The sequence below is a fragment of the Dermochelys coriacea genome, chromosome 2, assembly GCF_009764565.3.
Source record: "Dermochelys coriacea isolate rDerCor1 chromosome 2, rDerCor1.pri.v4, whole genome shotgun sequence".
Taxonomy (NCBI): Eukaryota; Metazoa; Chordata; order Testudines; family Dermochelyidae; genus Dermochelys; species Dermochelys coriacea.
This window is the reverse complement of record NC_050069.1, coordinates 193,336,254-193,354,405: the sequence shown is the minus strand read 5'-3', so window position 1 is coordinate 193,354,405 and position 18,152 is coordinate 193,336,254. Positions and strand designations below refer to the sequence as shown.

Sequence of the window (18,152 nt, the reverse complement as noted above, 5' to 3'; positions counted from 1 at the left end):
ATCTTATGGGATTCCAGGGGCTTCTGTATAGATTGTTTAGGTTAATCTTTCTATCTACTCAACGGGACTCAGCATCTTCTAGACTGAGCACCATCAGAGAGGCTTAGTTTTACAGTTCTCAAACTGTGGATTTGTGTCTACAGAGATAACATGCTTGCTAACAGCAAAAATATTTTTAAATAAATATATATTATATTAAATGTAATATACAATATATAATAAAGGTGAGAAACAACAGACCTCAATCCTATTGTCCCTCTGTAAATTTGTGTACCCAGAGTCAATCCCTTATCTCTCTAAAAGTGCAAAGTTTCAAAAAGCTCAATGAATACAAAACGGTTGGGGGTGGAATAGATCTCGACAAGGAGAAGAAGTCTGGAAATAAATGTGAGAAGGGAGGGACAAGCAATAGAAACAAAAGTGAAACTGTTTAAGCAGCATATTCCAGAAGTCTTGAGGTCTTTGAGTGTAGTCCTTCATTGATTAGAGATCTACCATACCATTCTTTCACTAGAAGGGAAAACCTATAATGGCAACAGGCCATAAAGGAGACCCAGTTTGGGAATATTTTAATGAAGTTCTTCTGCCTGTGTGTAAGACAGGCATGCGTGCAAAATGCAAACAGTGCAACAAAGAAATGCAAGGCCTGGTTGCCTAAATAAAACATCATCATGAGAAGTGTTCCTTCTCAGGAGGAAACTGCATTGAAAATGATGAAAGGAACATGTCTGAACATGCAGGATCTTCAGGTTGGTAAACTTTTTTATTTCATCCTTGGACTACCTGTATTCCTTCTGGACTATTCTTGAATTTTCATGTTTGAGCAAAAAAATATAGTTGTTATTCTATGGTACTATTATTTTAGATGCAGTTGTGATAAAAAAATAAGTAAGTGAAATAGGCAGATCTTTCTTTTACAATTTCACTTTTAAAGTAATACTAAGTGTCAGTGAACGCAATGAATAATACTAAATGAGCAGTATGGTAATAAATTAAATAACAGCATTGACTTATTTTGTTTAGGAGAATCTATCCTCAACCTACAAGATTCTGAAGATTATCCACCTTCAAGATCACCTCTTTTTCTATAGTTTCAGAGTTATCTGCCATGATAGCATTTCAATCATAATATGTATGTCACAGCCACAGTATATCACCTCTAGCAAAAAGAAGAAAAAAAAAAAAAGATATCGCCATCATCCAGAAACAACCATAGGTAAGTTTGTGATAAGAACCAGCAGATGACAAAAAGAGGCAATTGATGAAAAAATTACTCGGTTTGTTTATGCAACAAAAACTCTCCTTTCCGTATGATTGAGAACCCACACTTCGTTAACATGGTTCAGTCATCAAGACCAGGGTACAGTCCACCCAACAGAGCAGATGTCGCAGTCAAATTGCTGGATAAAGTATATGAAAAAGAAATTGAGCAGTATGCAAAAAGTCTAGAGGGTGAAATTGTTAACCTGAGTCTTGATGGGTGGAACAATGTCCACAATGATCCTGTTGTATATGCTTGTGTGACAACAGAAGAAGGGAATGTCTTCCTTACAGAAAGAATTGATACATGAGGAAATGCACACACAACAGAATACTTACAAGTAGCAGCAGTAAAAGCTATAATAAACTGTGGGGAAAAAATTTGAATATTAGCTACACTAATACACTTTTGAGGTTTCTTCTTTTCAATCTGATAACTCAGCCCTTTGGTTCAGTTTAGGGGACAAGAAAGTTAATTAAGAAAGTTAGCTTATGAGAATACCACCCATCCGTCTTGACTGGTGAAAAATGAGATTGGGCCAACAGTGTCCGGGACAGCCTGAAGTGAATGGGGGAGGAGAACACTCGCTGGAGAGATGGCAAGGATGCCTCCTCCCCCTCCAGAGTCTCTAGGCACCCACTGGCCAGCTGGAGGAGGAAAGAAGCTGATAGGGCCCTCCCATAGGGCCATGTGGAGCCTCTTTTTGCTCCATTTCAGCAGCTTTATTTTGCAGACACTGCGGGCCTGACTAACTGCCTGTTTGGGGGGTCAGGAAGGAGTGTGTTCTTCCTTTAGGGACCAAATTGGCATAGGCCTGAAGAGTTTTTTGCTGCCCCACAGCATCCTGAAGGCACTGTTAAGTTAAAGAAGAATAGGATTTAGTCATTAGTGGTAGTATCTAGTAAGGATGTTAGTTCTTCACAACTTGAGGCCGATTTCCAATGCAGTTACTTCTGGGAACCGTTCCTTTTTACGGACCTAGGATTTTGCTGACGGGTGTTGTGCTTATGGGACAGAAGAGACTTTTAGGCCTTCACTGGCAGGGGTTCCCCACCCCCTTTAGTATCCTCTGTCCCCTTCACAGGAGGCGAGGAAGAGGACGTAGATGAGTGAGTTAATTCCTAGGGGTAGGCTGAAGAGACTACCTCCTGATTCATGGGTTATATAGTAGGAGCCCTGTAACCCCACCACTTAAAATGCCAGGTATGTGAGAATCTGGGTGCCAGGAATTGAGTAAGTTTTAGAAAGCAAGTACCATTATTTCTGAGAAAATATGGGATCATTTTAAATTTTTTAAATGTTTTCCTTTAAAGTAAGCAAACTGCATTTTTGAGGATCTCTCTCAAAAAATTCTTCCAGGCACATTTCAGCACACAGCAAATCTTTACCAAGTTATAAATACCTTTCATGAAACCAAAGTCCACAATGACAGTCATCACACAACTTCTGCTAAGGGTCTACTTTGACACACTTTAACAGACAAACACTCTTTATTGCAAGCCACTCCGAACAAATGCAATGCTCTCCCAAGATGGCTCAAGACAGAATTTTTCATTATCACCTCATCTTTTTCTTTTGGCAAGCTGATTTTCTTGTTTTAATAGGACTTAAACAAGTCTGTTTACTGTGTGTACCAGTAGCCTCAATAATGAAGTATTTAACAATCCCAAACCAAATTTAAACCTGAACACCAGATTTACAAGGTGCAATAGAATCTTTCACAACAATAATAAAAAACATCATTTCAGCAACAGTGTCCATAAATACCACATGCGTAAGCATTGTTTCAGTACTGACAAAAAGAAGAGTACTACTTTACTGAAATCAAAACTTCTGCCTGGAGCACCTATATATTTAACTAGCATGAAAGCATATGACCTTCTCTCGCTTATAAAATGTGATGAAATCACAGTACAAAATGATTGCTGCAGGTAATAATTTCAGTCAGAGTGGCTAGCAAGGGTGTGTGAACAGCATTAGTTTTAAAACATTTACAAATAAAGGCTACTGCCATATGAATCCTTTATGTAAGTTCCCTATTCATATATGAGGGAGAATAATTTACAAAAGCTCATCTTTTTGTTGTTGTTTTTTTATATATATTTGTCAATTAGAAGAAATGTCAAGTGCACGCATCATGTGACTCCAAATTTATGGTATATTTAAGTCAGTCAACACAATAGCAGAATCTACTAAAAATCTCCACCATCATATGCAGCACACCCACGCATTTGGGACTGGGCAAGGCTTAAAAAGGCGAGAACTCTCAGATAAGTCAGCTGCTAACAGAGACAGGAAAGGTGACAAAGTCAAATCTAAAGCAACACTTGCGTTTTGTTTGTGAGTTGGAATCAGCCATCTCAACCTCCCTAGGGGAAACCCTGAAGGTTTCCTGATCTTTTCAGAGCAATATTAATTCTCTGCATACGCATAGAGAACAGGGACACATGCACTGGTAATGAGTTGCATGTTCATTTCAGGTTGGAAATAAGTCTCATGGATTATTTTGGTTTGTCTTCCCACTTTTGGGAAATGAAACCTATGAAACCTGTCAGGTAGCCAATGGGAGCCAGCACTTTTGACAGTCAGGATACTAATATGGCCTTTGAAGCCTAACTTTTAGTGCCTGTTTTTGAAAAATGTGAGCTCAACACATTCACAACTGGGGTAGTTGAGCAAAATCATTGCTCATACATCTGATTATGAACATTTTAAACTTCAGGAATTGTGCATTTTAGAAGATTTCTTTTTCCTTGATCCATAAGAGGCAGATACTCAAGATGCTCAAAAATAAGTCTCAGAGTGCAGAAACCAAAGGCTTTCCACTATCTTTTCACAGAACAACATCACTGTGAACAAGAGCAATCTGCTTCATCCCCATTGTAAGTGAACACAGCCTGTGGAAATTAATGAAGGGGGTTACAGCAAATAATTAAACCATTAACAAGATGCAGGAGCATTTCAGAAAACTAAAAGCATTATTTGGCTCATGCAGCTGCAGTTACAGGAGAACTTCAGTAGAAAAAAAAAATCTCATCTATGTACAGAATTATTCAGAAGTTAAAGGCTTAAAATGTGGCTGTATAAAAAAAGACAGTGAATCAAAAACATCTATGTGGTAGGGTTCCCTAAAATGACTGGCAAGGGCTACGGAGAACTTATCAAAATAGTTTAAAACTTTTGCTGCTCGGCCTGCTGTAGAATTATTTGAAGTGTTTTCAGATTCCTACCAGTAATAAAAAAAATCATCTTTATGAGATGTTTAGAAAAAGACATACCACTTGGAAGGCTGCTAGAAACTAATGTGCAATTGTGTGCAAGAGGACACATGGAGAGATATTCGGTCAGGATTCGAGCAATTATTCCAAAATTAGTAAATATCCTAGAAGAGCAGGATTCTTCATTTCTATTATGCCAAGGAAGCAGGAAGAGTGTATGCGAGTGTACACAAATTATGCAAGAGTTTTTGTTTGAACTGACAACCCAAAGGCTCAGACATTACTTTTACAATGGTATCAGAAGAAACAATTACACACCCTAGTAAAATTAAGCAGTTTGCTTCTCTCCCCAAGATCAAATCTTTGTATTTGAGTTTCTCCCCAACCCTAGTTACAGTACTGCCCATTCTACTATTTGGCTCCTCTACTTACTTCTTTGGGAGAGGAAGGAAAGGGCGGGGCGGGGGGTCTTTTCAGACATGATCTAATTCCCATTCTCCTCTTCCAATCACTTACTTGGCCCATTGCAAAGCCACCCTAACACGGTGGCCTCTCTCTCTTCAGAGATCTGGACAAGGATTCCTGTGAAGCTCATCAATACTATTTCCTTCAGTAACAGAGATGAGGGAGCCAAACAACATCAATGGAAATGCTTCCCCAGTTCTCCTAGTCACAATTAGCCCCAAGAGAGGAAATGAAATCTGTCCTTCAACCCTCCCCAATGCATCGTCCCCTTCCCCTATTTGTGTTTTTGTCCCTTCTAATAATAGGTTTCAGAGTAGCAGCCGTGTTAGTCTGTATTCGCAAAAAGAAAAGGAGTACTTGTGGCACCTTAGAGACTAACAAATTTATTAGAGCATAAGCTTTCGTGAGCTACAGCTCACTTCATCGGATGCATTTGGTGGAAAAAACAGAGGAGAGATTTATATACACACACACAGAGAACATGAAACAATGGGTTTATCATACACACTGTAAGGAGAGTGATCACTTAAGATAAGCCATCACCAGCAGCAGGAGGGGGAAAGGAGGAAAACTTTTCATGGTGACAAGCAGGTAGGCTAATTCCAGCAGTTAACAAGAATATCAGAGGAACAGTGGGGGGTGGGGTGGGGGGGAGAAATACCATGGGGAAATAGTTTTACTTTGTGTAATGACTCATCCATTCCCAGTCTCTATTCAAGCCTAAGTTAATTGTATCCAGTTTGCAAATTAATTCCAATTCAGCAGTCTCTCGTTGGAGTCTGTTTTTGAAGCTTTTTTGTTGAAGTATAGCCACTCTTAGGTCTGTGATCGAGTGACCAGAGAGATTGAAGTGTTCTCCAACTGGTTTTTGAATGTTATAATTCTTGACGTCTGATTTGTGTCCATTCATTCTTTTACGTAGAGACTGTCCAGTTTGGCCAATGTACATGGCAGAGGGGCATTGCTGGCACATGATGGCATATATCACATTGGTAGATGCGCAGGTGAACGAGCCTCTGATAGTGTGGCTGATGTGATTAGGCCCTATGATGGTATCCCCTGAATAGATATGTGGACAGAGTTGGCAACGGGCTTTGTTGCAAGGATAGGTTCCTGGGTTAGTGGTTCTGTTGTGTGGTGTGTGGTTGCTGGTGAGTATTTGCTTCAGATTGGGGGGCTGTCTGTAAGCAAGGACTGGTCTATCTCCCAAGATCTGAGAGAGCGATGGCTCGTCCTTCAGGATAGGTTGTAGATCCTTGATGATGCGTTGGAGAGGTTTTAGTTGGGGGCTGAAGGTGATGGCTAGTGGCGTTCTGTTGTTTTCTTTGTTGGGCCTGTCCTGTAGTAGGTGACTTCTGGGTACTCTTCTGGCTCTGTCAATCTGTTTCTTCACTTCAGCAGGTGGGTATTGTAGTTGTAGGAATGCATGATAGAGATCTTGTAGGTGTTTGTCTCTGTCTGAGGGGTTGGAGCAAATGCGGTTATATCGTAGCGCTTGGCTGTAGACAATGGATCGAGTGGTATGATCTGGATGAAAGCTAGAGGCATGTAGGTAGGAATAGCGGTCAGTAGGTTTCCGATATAGGGTGGTGTTTATGTGACCCTCGCTTATTAGCACCGTAGTGTCCAGGAAGTGGATCTCTTGTGTGGACTGGTCCAGGCTGAGGTTGATGGTGGGATGGAAATTGTTGAAATCATGGTGGAATTCCTCAAGAGCTTCTTTTCCATGGGTCCAGATGATGAAGATGTCATCAATGTAGCGCAAGTAGAGTAGGGGCATTAGGGGACGAGAGCTGAGGAAGCGTTGTTCTAAGTCAGCCATAAAAATGTTGGCATACTGTGGGGCCATGCGGGTACCCATCGCAGTGCCGCTGATTTGAAGGTATACATTGTCACCAAATGTGAAATAGTTATGGGTCAGGACAAAGTCACAAAGTTCTGCCACCAGGTTAGCCGTGACAGTATCGGGGATACTGTTCCTGACGGCTTGTAGTCCATCTTTGTGTGGAATGTTGGTGTAGAGGGCTTCTACATCCATAGTGGCTAGGATGGTGTTTTTAGGAAGATCACCAATGGACTGTAGTTTCCTCAGGAAATCGGTGGTGTCTCGAAGATAGCTGGGAGTGCTGGTAACGAAGGGCCTGAGGAGGGAGTCTACATAGCCAGACAATCCTGCTGTCAGGGTGCCAATGCCTGAGATGATGGGGCATCCAGGATTTCCAGGTTTATGGATCTTGGGTAGCAGATAGAATACCCCAGGTCGGGGCTCCAGGGGTGTGTCTGTGCGGATTTGTTCTTGTGCTTTTTCAGGGAGTTTCTTGAGCAAATGCTGTAGTTTCTTTTGGTAACTCTCAGTGGGATCAGAGGGTAATGGCTTGTAGAAAGTGGTGTTGGAGAGCTGCCTAGTAGCCTCTTGTTCATACTCCGACCTATTCATGATGACGACAGCACCTCCTTTGTCAGCCTTTTTGATTATGATGTCAGAGTTGTTTCTGAGGCTGTGGATGGCACTGTGTTCTGCATGGCTGAGGTTATGGGGTAAGCGATGCTGCTTTTCCACAATTTCAGCTCGTGCACGTCGGCGGAAGCAGTCTATGTAGAAATCCAGGCTGCTGTTTCGACCTTCAGGAGGAGTCCACCCAGAATCCTTCTTTTTGTAGTGTTGGCAGGAAGGTCTCTGTGGGTTAATATGTTGGTCAGAGGTGTGTTGGAAATATTCCTTGAGTCTGAGACGTCGAAAATAGGATTCTAGGTCACCACAGAACTGTATCATGTTCGTGGGGGTGGAGGGGCAAAAGGAGAGGCCCCGAGATAATAAGCGATGGTCACATAAACACCACCCTATATCGGAAACCTACTGACCGCTATTCCTACCTACATGCCTCTAGCTTTCATCCAGATCATACCACTCGATCCATTGTCTACAGCCAAGCGCTACGATATAACCGCATTTGCTCCAACCCCTCAGACAGAGACAAACACCTACACGATCTCTATCATGCATTCCTACAACTACAATACCCACCTGCTGAAGTGAAGAAACAGATTGACAGAGCCAGAAGAGTACCCAGAAGTCACCTACTACAGGACAGGCCCAACAAAGAAAACAACAGAACGCCACTAGCCATCACCTTCAGCCCCCAACTAAAACCTCTCCAACGCATCATCAAGGATCTACAACCTATCCTGAAGGACGAGCCATCGCTCTCTCAGATCTTGGGAGATAGACCAGTCCTTGCTTACAGACAGCCCCCCAATCTGAAGCAAATACTCACCAGCAACCACACACCACACAACAGAACCACTAACCCAGGAACCTATCCTTGCAACAAAGCCCGTTGCCAACTCTGTCCACATATCTATTCAGGGGATACCATCATAGGGCCTAATCACATCAGCCACACTATCAGAGGCTCGTTCACCTGCGCATCTACCAATGTGATATATGCCATCATGTGCCAGCAATGCCCCTCTGCCATGTACATTGGCCAAACTGGACAGTCTCTACGTAAAAGAATGAATGGACACAAATCAGACGTCAAGAATTATAACATTCAAAAACCAGTTGGAGAACACTTCAATCTCTCTGGTCACTCGATCACAGACCTAAGAGTGGCTATACTTCAACAAAAAAGCTTCAAAAACAGACTCCAACGAGAGACTGCTGAATTGGAATTAATTTGCAAACTGGATACAATTAACTTAGGCTTGAATAGAGACTGGGAATGGATGAGTCATTACACAAAGTAAAACTATTTCCCCATGGTATTTCTCCCCCCCTCCCCACCCCCCACTGTTCCTCTGATATTCTTGTTAACTGCTGGAATTAGCCTACCTGCTTGTCACCATGGAAGGTTTTCCTCCTTTCCCCCCCCTGCTGTGGGTGATGGCTTATCTTAAGTGATCACTCTCCTTACAGTGTGTATGATAAACCCATTGTTTCATGTTCTCTGTGTGTGTGTATATAAATCTCTCCTCTGTTTTTTCCACCAAATGCATCCGATGAAGTGAGCTGTAGCTCACGAAAGCTTATGCTCTAATAAATTTGTTAGTCTCTAAGGTGCCACAAGTACTCCTTTTCTTTTTGTCCCTTCTAAGTACTCCCTATATTCTCAATTTTATTTCTTATCCTTTCTGACTTTAGCTCCCTTCCTCTATCCACCTTCCCTTGATGATGCCTGTGCCTCCAGTGTTCAACTAGCAATAACATGAAACTGACATGATCCTTGTAAGGTTCACACTTCTAGGGCTCCACTATACACAGAGCACTAGAACCAATCCCTCCAACATATTTGATAATATAAAACTGCAGTGTTTTGCCTAACACCAGAGCTGAAGCAGTTTATCGTACATTAGGGCTAATATGAAACATAGCAGTCCTCCTCCGTCCAGAAACAATGCCTTGCTAAGGAGCCAGCCTCAGCTGTCATGAAGATGGAGCGTGTACAGCCCTAACAGGGTGATGGCCATGGATACTAGCTGGAGGACACCACAATTTGTAACTAAACTCTAGTTAATAGATTTCCAATAAAAGTAAGATGTCCCAACCTCCGCCAGCCGGTGGAAGGAATCAGCGCTCTCTGCTCCTTCACCTACACATTCTACAGCCCTTAGGAACCGCAAAAGATGGCTGCCTCAGCTATTCTATTCCACTCCCCCAACCCACAGTCACTGCAGAAAAGCGTGTGTGCACATGCACATCTTTCTGTGATTGTCCACTTCCAACTTTGCGACTATTTTAATCCTCTTTCGCAAACAATAGCTCCAGGGCTGCCACTCAGAGCTTTCCAAAGCTGAAGCAAAGCAACGTGGACATGATCCTTGTCTGTTTCACTGCTGCCCACAGGGTTTTGAAAGCAATAATCAAAAGTAACAAAACTGGTCAGTCTTCACTCAGCTGCAGTTTGGGAACGCTAGGAGCAGCAGCAATGGAACTAGATTTGTCTGAGAACACACAGATTATCTCTGCATGCATAGCATTTAGAAAATTATTAAAGCAAAAGCTTCATTCTATGGAGAATCTAATGGCGTTGAAGCCCCTCAATCACCAGGAAAAGCCTCCTGTTCACCAGAGGAGAGTAGCTTTTTCAAGCCCTACCAACACCTTTGTGGGCTGAAACAACAGCAAGACTTATAATGTGGTCAATTTTAGTGCTTCCAACAGTATTCCCCTCCCACACACAGAAGATCATCACAGTAAATGCCCAGCCAGCCAGCCATACTTGGCATCTCTGCTCCCAAATCAGAAAGCAAAATCACCCATCCCTAGCTTTGATGATAAAGAGTGACAACAGGAACGAAACTGACTCATCTTAAGAATTCTATCGTCACTGGTATCTGCATGATTTTGGGGAAACAGAAATTTGAGCTTTTTGCCCTTCCACAAAGCCAAGGTCAAGAGACAAAATATAAGCCTCCCCACAAAATTCACTGTCAAAAGCAGGTTTGGGATGGAAGAAAGATACTTCCTCTCCCAGAAGCTAGAAAAGCGAAGGGAAGGAAAATAAAAGGAAGCATAGGAACATGCCCAAACGTACTGCATACCTACACAAGTTAGCTTTAAAAAAAGTGGCCCTTCAGGCAGAGTAACACGTTGGTGGGAACCCAAAAACCTGCCCTTTCCTTTAACCAAACTTCACATCCCTCTACTATCAGCATCCACTTACAGACCAGCAAGCATTTCGAGCCTTATATTCTGCTTTCCTTCAATTCCTATTATAGGTTTAAAGGTTCACTTGGAGAATTTATTCTTCACTTCTTCTCCTGAAGGTTAATGTATATAGCGATGTTATACCCGAGAGGTGTCTGCAAATCAGTGGTGGCCATTCCTATACCAGCTGTATTCTATAGAAAAGTACTTTTTACATAAGCTTTCCCCTTCAGAATGGTCAAAAAAAAAAATGACACCAACACAGTTTAATTTATCTTGAAAGGACAATCTTTCTTTAAAAAAAAAAAAAGACATAAGTGACCATTTTATACAATTGTAGTTTCAACACCTAAGGTTCTGGAATGTAAATATCACAAAAAATAACTTATTCAGAAAACTTTGTGCATTTGACAGCACTGTGTGTATAGTCAGATTCCTGTGTCATTTGTGCAAGTTTATATAACAAGGGAATAAATTCCAATATTAAAAAATAGGAAAATACAACTGCAGAGCTAGTAAAAATGCTAGAGAGACTCAAGGATAGGTGAAGTACCTGAAACTACTTTTAAATCATTTTTTGAAAACTACTGTGTGATGCTGGCAATCCAGGTGCCAGCTCTTGCCAAGGCTTTAGGCCACAGCCAAGCACTGACAAATTCATTAATGGAAACCAGTCAGTTTCACCTGTGTTAGTAAAGTTAAGGTGGGTATTGAACTTATAACAATGTGTTTAGTGTTTAGACTTAATGAGTGCAGTAATTCACAAGCATTTCAGAAATCTCACTTATAACATGATAAAGATATTAAAGGTAAATATTTGAGTTTTTGTTTACAACTATAAAAAAATTTTGCCCTGAAACCGTCAACCTGTCAGAAGGGATTGCCTCTTTATCATTAAGAAGGCTATCAAAATTAAATGGGCCACTGTGGGACATCACAAGACTTTATTAATTTCCCCTTCACACCCATTAAGAGGCTACATATAAAAGGGGTCATACCATCAGTTTGAATTCTGGAAGAAGGAAATAGACAATGAACAAGAAAAATTTTCCTCTCTTTTGCTGTCTGATCTCTCAGAAGGCTGGAACTACAAAATGGAAGCAGACTTCCCCAGGATCAACTTGGCTTATCCCTAAAAGATATTCAGTGCTGACAGACTACTATAATTCTATGATCTTTTGGAACCATAGATTATAACTCATTTGTGTGTATATGCTGGCCTGCTTTAACCTGTAAATAGCTCTCATTTCTTTTTCCTAGTTAATTATTCCTTAGTTTACTATAGGATTGGCTACAAGCATTGTCTTTTGCATGAGATCTGAGGTAAAAATTGACCTGGGTAAGTGAGTGGTCTCTTCGGACTGGAAGCAACCTGAATCTTTTGTGATCTTTGGCATATAGCGACCAGCCATCCCTAAATCCAGCTTGCCGAAGGTGGGAGCACTAGTGGAAACAAAATCCTAAGCAGCTGCTAGTATTTTTAGATGTGCACAGCGTTGTTGTAGCTGTGTTGGTCCCAGGACACGAGAGAGACAAGTTGGGTGAGCAATATCTTTTACTGGACCAATTTCTGCTAGTGGAAGGTACAAGCTTTTGAGCTATGCAGAGCTCTGTTTTTTAGATGGCACAGGGGTTAAACACAAAAGCAGCTGCCTGGATCCAGAGGCTACGTATGGGGGGCACGCAGGGTCACATATCCCCTCTCCCCCACCAGATTTCTGGCAGGGTGGGAGTCAGGTAGAGTGCAGCCCAGGGAGATGTGCCCATGAAAGTCATTGACACCTAGCACTCCTGCGGAGTCCTGCTAGGTGGCGGCCGGAGCAGGGAAGCGGGACAGGGCTGCAAGCGCACTTCTGAAGGGGGGAGCAGAAAGGGCAGAAAAGCCCACTGAGACCCATTCCTTCCTTACCCACAACCCCGATTACTTGCTTGACAGTAGGTGTCACACTCTTTCCTGCACCATGCGCATAGTGGGGAGGCAATGGGAGAAGTGGGTAAGGAGCTGTGAGGGGGCACGGTGGTGCCAGCTTGGAGCAGGTATGGGAGGCACAAGGTGAGTGGGAAAGGGGCCAGAGGCAACACACAGGGTGATCAGGTCCGTCCCCCCTCCCCGCCCCCTTTATATCGTACCCTCTCTCCAAGAGTTACCGATCATCTCTGGCCCTGCCTACCCTGAAGCTCTTACTGTTGGAGCTGAACCAGCTGGTTGCAATAAAGGGAAATTTTTGGCAAAACATCCTTGCATATACAAAGCCTATCATAGTAACTCTAGTACAGTAAGAGTTAAACAGGATACACCTAGACATCAGTCTTAACCAGAAACAGAAAGTGTGGAAAATACAAATTATTTAGTTAGGCACAAAAATTTAAACTGTATTCACTCTTTTCAAGGCCAACAATCAACTCCTCACCCTCCCTCCCAGTGCCCCCTGACTGTTCTGATCAGCTGTTTAGCGGCATTCAGGAGGCGGGGAAGAGAGGGGGGAAAGTCCACAGTATAGATCATTTCAGTATCCGTCACCCTTTTCAAGAACGTAACCCCAACATACATTGGGGATCCCCCTGTATTCACAGTGCATAAAGTTAAGTATATGCACAAGTCTTTGCAGAATCAGGGCCTAAATTTGTTACTGAACTGAATTGGCTCCGATAGTTAATCACAAGATATATAGAAATATTTGAACATAAAGGATAGTAAGTCTAAAATTAGCATGAACACAAGATTGTCTTAACCCAAAGGAGAGCTATGACTTTGAATGAATTATTTTTTAAACATTACTACAGTTTGTACCAAAGAAATATAACAGACTGATCATACTTTTGCACATCTCAGCAGATAGCAGTGTTTAATTTTTTGCACTTTAGCATACCTCTAGTACAAATCACGTAGTTTATAACTAACAGATTAGATAGCTAATATTTAAACACTGTTCTGGGTAATTCAAAACTCACAATGGAGTACAATTCAATAAGGGCCAATTAATTATAGTAGTGCTACAAGTGCAACATCCATGTGTTATTGATGGTCAACGCCAAGCATTCTGCCAGGAAAATACAGTTTAATCTTTATATATAAAACTAATTCTCCAAAGAAACTGCTGAACTGATTCTCAAAATAAACTTCTGTAGTTTTCAGTTAAAAAAAAAAAAACAACACCACAAACTGCAGTTTACAAAACAAGGGAGGGTGCTTGAAGCACCCTCACAATACGCATAGTAACTGCCAAGCACCATACCTAGACAAGCTTAAGCTAGTCAGAAACAGCACAAAAGCAGTCCTCAAGAGTTATTTTCCCCCATGGACAGTCTTATGAAATTGTGATCTACAAAAGGGCCACTTGTTTGAACCAAGCATCTGAATACTATATTGAATTTTAAAAAAGTGTATAGCTATGACATTTACTATGTTAATTGCACTGGAAAGTTATTATGCCACCCACGTTACAAAATATTTAAATTGCAAAAAAATATATAATCTGAAAGTTTGAAATGTAAAGGTCCTCCCCTCCCTTTTTAAAAAAACTGAATGCTAGGATTAGATTAAGCATCCATTCATTTTCATATGAAAAAAGAAAAGCTACTTCAGACTGATTCACAGATAGATATAAATGATATAGATTGTAAGCAGCTTTGCTGGTCACATTTTGCATCATCAAAAATCTAATATCTGATAGCCATCATCGATTAGTCACCTAACTATGTTAAACATTATTGCATAAGTGGAGGACATTCTATATCATCTCAATCAATAAGTAGCTAATATTCTGCACTCTGGTTTAATAGATTCATGAATAAGAAAACATATGGTACTACTTAGCAATTATGAAAATTATCACCTGAAATTGTAATGAAGAAAATAGGGTCTGTAACTGATCTAATTAAGGCTGTGATGCAAGGTTTAAGCAAGGACTCCTATTTTTGAGTAACAAATTGGCAACATGCTTTAAGTTTTAATGCTTTTCTCTCACTGTATATAGACTGTAAATATGCAATAGCACAGTACCCTTTGATTGCAAAAGAAATTGCACACACCAGCTTTCACGCATACTACTCTGATAACATTGCAGCCATCCTTGCATCAAAGCCCTGCTACTCTTAACTAACAATTAATAAACATGCAGCAACTCAGCACTATAAGAACACTTACACTTAAGTTCTCCTTCTCAAGGGCAAATGCTCCTTGTTAAGGTAGGCTTGATGCTCTCCATTAGCATGTTCAATCACAGCACTAGGAGCAGCCAGTAGTGGACTTAGGAGTCTTCAGGAGACCAGGACTGTCTTCAGGTCCACACATACAAAAATGCAACTGAACAGAAATCTGTTTGTAGGGTTGTCTGTAACATACATGACAGATTTCAGAGTAGCAGCCGTGTTAGTCTGTATCCTCAAAAAGAAAAGGAGTACTTGTGGCACCTTAGAAACTAACAAATGTATTTGAGCATAAGCTTTCGTGAGCTACAGCTCACTTCATCGGATGCACGCATGCTGTAGCTCACGAAAGCTTATGCTCAAATACATTTGTTAGTCTCTAAGGTGCCACAAGTACTCCTTTTCTTGTAACATACATGTTGACCATCCAGGAAATGCCAGGACTGGGGAAAAAAAAATAATCTTAATTTGACCTACTGCTCTTGAGTCTATGCCACTTACATTGAAGGCTAAAAATCTCAAATGTAAAGCTACAGACATTTTATATTACAGAACTACGTTACCACACTGCTGCAAACAATGCTCTCATTTATCACTATCAAAAGTGAAAGTAAGTTCACACAGACAGGCACCTTGCCCTTCCCCAAAAAATGACATTTCATTCTATTTTTAATTCAGAATTTACACAAGCTATAACACACAAGTATTAAGTTCATCTAGACAATTACAACGGATATCAAAAAGATCTAACACATTAAAGGACAGTCCTGTTACACCTTAGTGTTTACTCATATGAGCAGTGAAACCTTTATAACAAATGTCATTGAAAGAAGTCAACTCAACAACCTTACCTAAAAAATTAAAAATCTGCACTTGAAAGAGAGATCGAAGAGTGCATAATATGCACCAAAAACTTTAATTTAAAACAATTGTACAATCTTCTGTGTAGAAAAAACTGAACAACTTCATCTTTTTCAAACTATTTACAGAGTGTTTAACTTCATTCTCAATAGATTCAATATTTTGCTCCTCCTCCTCTATTTCTACCATCTCCAGGAAACGTACTGCAGTCTTTAGGGAAAAAAAGTGCTATATTTTCTTAAAGATTGTTTTTTAAAATACCTCCCCTCATCTATACATTTTCTTCTTTTGGAAAAAAATAAGTTAATTAAAAAAATTTTTCCATTACAATAACTTGTATTTTATTAACCAAGTTTCAGTACAGACAATTAGAAACAGGAACAAGCTGCAGACACATTTTAATCAGTACCTAAAAACAGGTTTCAGTCTGATTTAAAATAAACTGCAGGCATACTTGATCCAATTAAATCCTAATTATGTAAGTAGTAGGCAGGCATATTAACAAAGGCACAGATTAGAGATACTAAAGTCTAAAGTGGCGAGACAGAGAGGGTCTTTTTTTCCTTTTTACTGGGTGAACTACATTTCAGGGGGGTTATTTCATTATTAAATTCCTTCCTTCTGCTTTCAGACCTCTAATTTTTTTTTAAAATCTACACGGCCAAGAACCAGCAGGGGAAGCATGTATAGATAAAACTGAAGCCTGGAGGAACTAGAAAGCTATCCCTTTCACAAAATGATGATTCACTGTAATCCCCCCAAAGTCGTAAACTACTCTCGAGCCAAAAAAAGAGCTATACAGAAAAAAACCACTCACTTCACTTTATAAGTCTGAGATTTACAAACTATTCAGAATGTGGAAACACGGAACAGGAAATCAATCAGTTCTTCAGTTAACTAAGAAAGGTGCACTGAAATGAAATATATTGTCCTTCTAACATTAGGGTAGTGGCCTAGAGTCAAGCCCAAGATTTCCCTAGGAAGAGAAAGGTAAAGCCTCCTCTGCTAACCCCCCCCCCCCCACACACACACACAAAAAACCCCAGAACACAACCGAATCGGCTCCAAGGGGGGTACTCACTACCTCAACCCCACCCCAAATAGTGCTGCCCTCAAGTCTCTTCCTGGACCATCACTAAGAGTTAGAGACCTACTCACACAGGTGCGGGGGGGCGGGGGCTATGAGCCCCATGGGTTGAAGCGGTTTCCATCGCACACAGGGTTCAATGGCTCTCAGCATCCCCACTCTAGAAATGGTTCTAACACCCCTGCCTACTCCCTAGCCCCAGCACACACATTTGAGGTACTGTATAACGTGTACGGTCTCGCTGTCTGGGGAAGGGCTGAGCGTATGAGTGTCTCTCTAGCCCCTCTCCCCCCATGCCCGGGCCCGGGCTGGAGCAGCACTGAGTGTTACGGGTCCCCCCCCCCCACGCCCCCAGGCAGGGGTAGCACAAGAGGTTGCAGTCTCCCCCCCCCCCCCCCCCACGGGCACGGGCGGGTACTTTACCTCCGAAGAGGTGCGGCGAGAGGTGCGCTGGCAGCGAGCCGATCACCAGCCGGGGCCCGCCGTGTCCTCCGCCCCCTGCGGGCCGCCCCCGGCCGCCCTCCTCGGCCGCGCTGTTCACCGAGTCCTGCGAGCCGTAGGGGCCGCTGCCGGGGGGGATGCTGAAGGCTGACTGGGCGGCCCTGCTCCCGGCGGCTGCCGCCCCGCCGAGGGACCTGCTCCGGGGCGCCGCCACGGGCGCAGCGGCCGCGGCTCCCGCCGCCGCCGAGCCCGCGGGGGCTGCCTGGGCCGCCACCGGCGCGTATCTCCCGCTCGCGCCGCCGCTGCCGGAGGGCAAGTCCCCGCCCGAGTACGCCCGGGTGCGGCCGTTGGCGGCGGCCGGGCCGCTCTGCTTGGCGCCCATCGCCGCTGCCCTGAGGCGGCCCCGGCAGGAGCGCGCCCGCGAGGGAGGCGCGGGGAGGGGAGCGCCGGGGGCCGGCCCGCGCTGGGCACCGCCGGGATCCGGCTCAGCGGGCGTTGCCGGAGCGGCCGCTGCTCTCGGGTCTCGGGCGCCACCATGAGCCGCTCGGGGCGCTGCTGGCTCTGGCTGGCGGCGGCGGCTGCGGCTGCTGCTGCTGCCGCCACCGTCCGGGGGCCGAGCCCCGCCGCCCACCGCTGGCTCTGCCCGCCGCGCGTGGCCGTGCCGAGGGCGGGCGAGCGGGCGCCGCCCCTCCTGTGTCGCCGGCCTGGGGGCGGCCCCGGCGCGCGGCCGGCGACTGGCGGGTCGGGCGGGAGCCGCCCCCAGCAGCGCCGGGTAAGCCCGGCCCCCAGCTCCTAGCCACGCCTGCCGCCGCCCGGACACCCATCGCGGCCCCGGCCTCTCACCCCGCCAGCTGGCCCGGGGAGCGCGCAGGCTGGGCTCCGCGGTTGCGGGAAGCGTGGCCCCTTCTCGCAGGGCAGAGAGGCGGCGGGAGCGGGCCCCCCCCCCCTTTGTTTGGCAGCGGGGGATAAACGGGAACTGCCGCCGAGTGCACTGACTAGAGGCCCGCAAGGGCTGCTGCG

At 43.6% G+C, this 18,152-nt stretch overlaps 1 protein-coding gene across 2 annotated transcripts in view; it reads right to left on the bottom strand.

Annotated features, from left to right (window-relative positions):
• The window catches only part of ZNRF2 (zinc and ring finger 2), a 98,534-nt gene extending 80,734 nt beyond the window's left edge, over positions 1 to 17,800 (bottom strand). The window contains exon 1 of one of the 2 annotated variants that reach the window (XM_038392535.2): positions 17,115 to 17,800. In XM_038392535.2, coding sequence (XP_038248463.1) covers positions 17,115 to 17,514 — 400 coding nt within the window. In that variant the 5' untranslated portion in view covers positions 17,515 to 17,800. The remainder of the gene's footprint in view (positions 1 to 17,114) is intronic. The other variant, XM_038392534.2, reaches the window with a different exon arrangement.
• Positions 17,801 to 18,152: the final 352 nt, after the last annotated feature.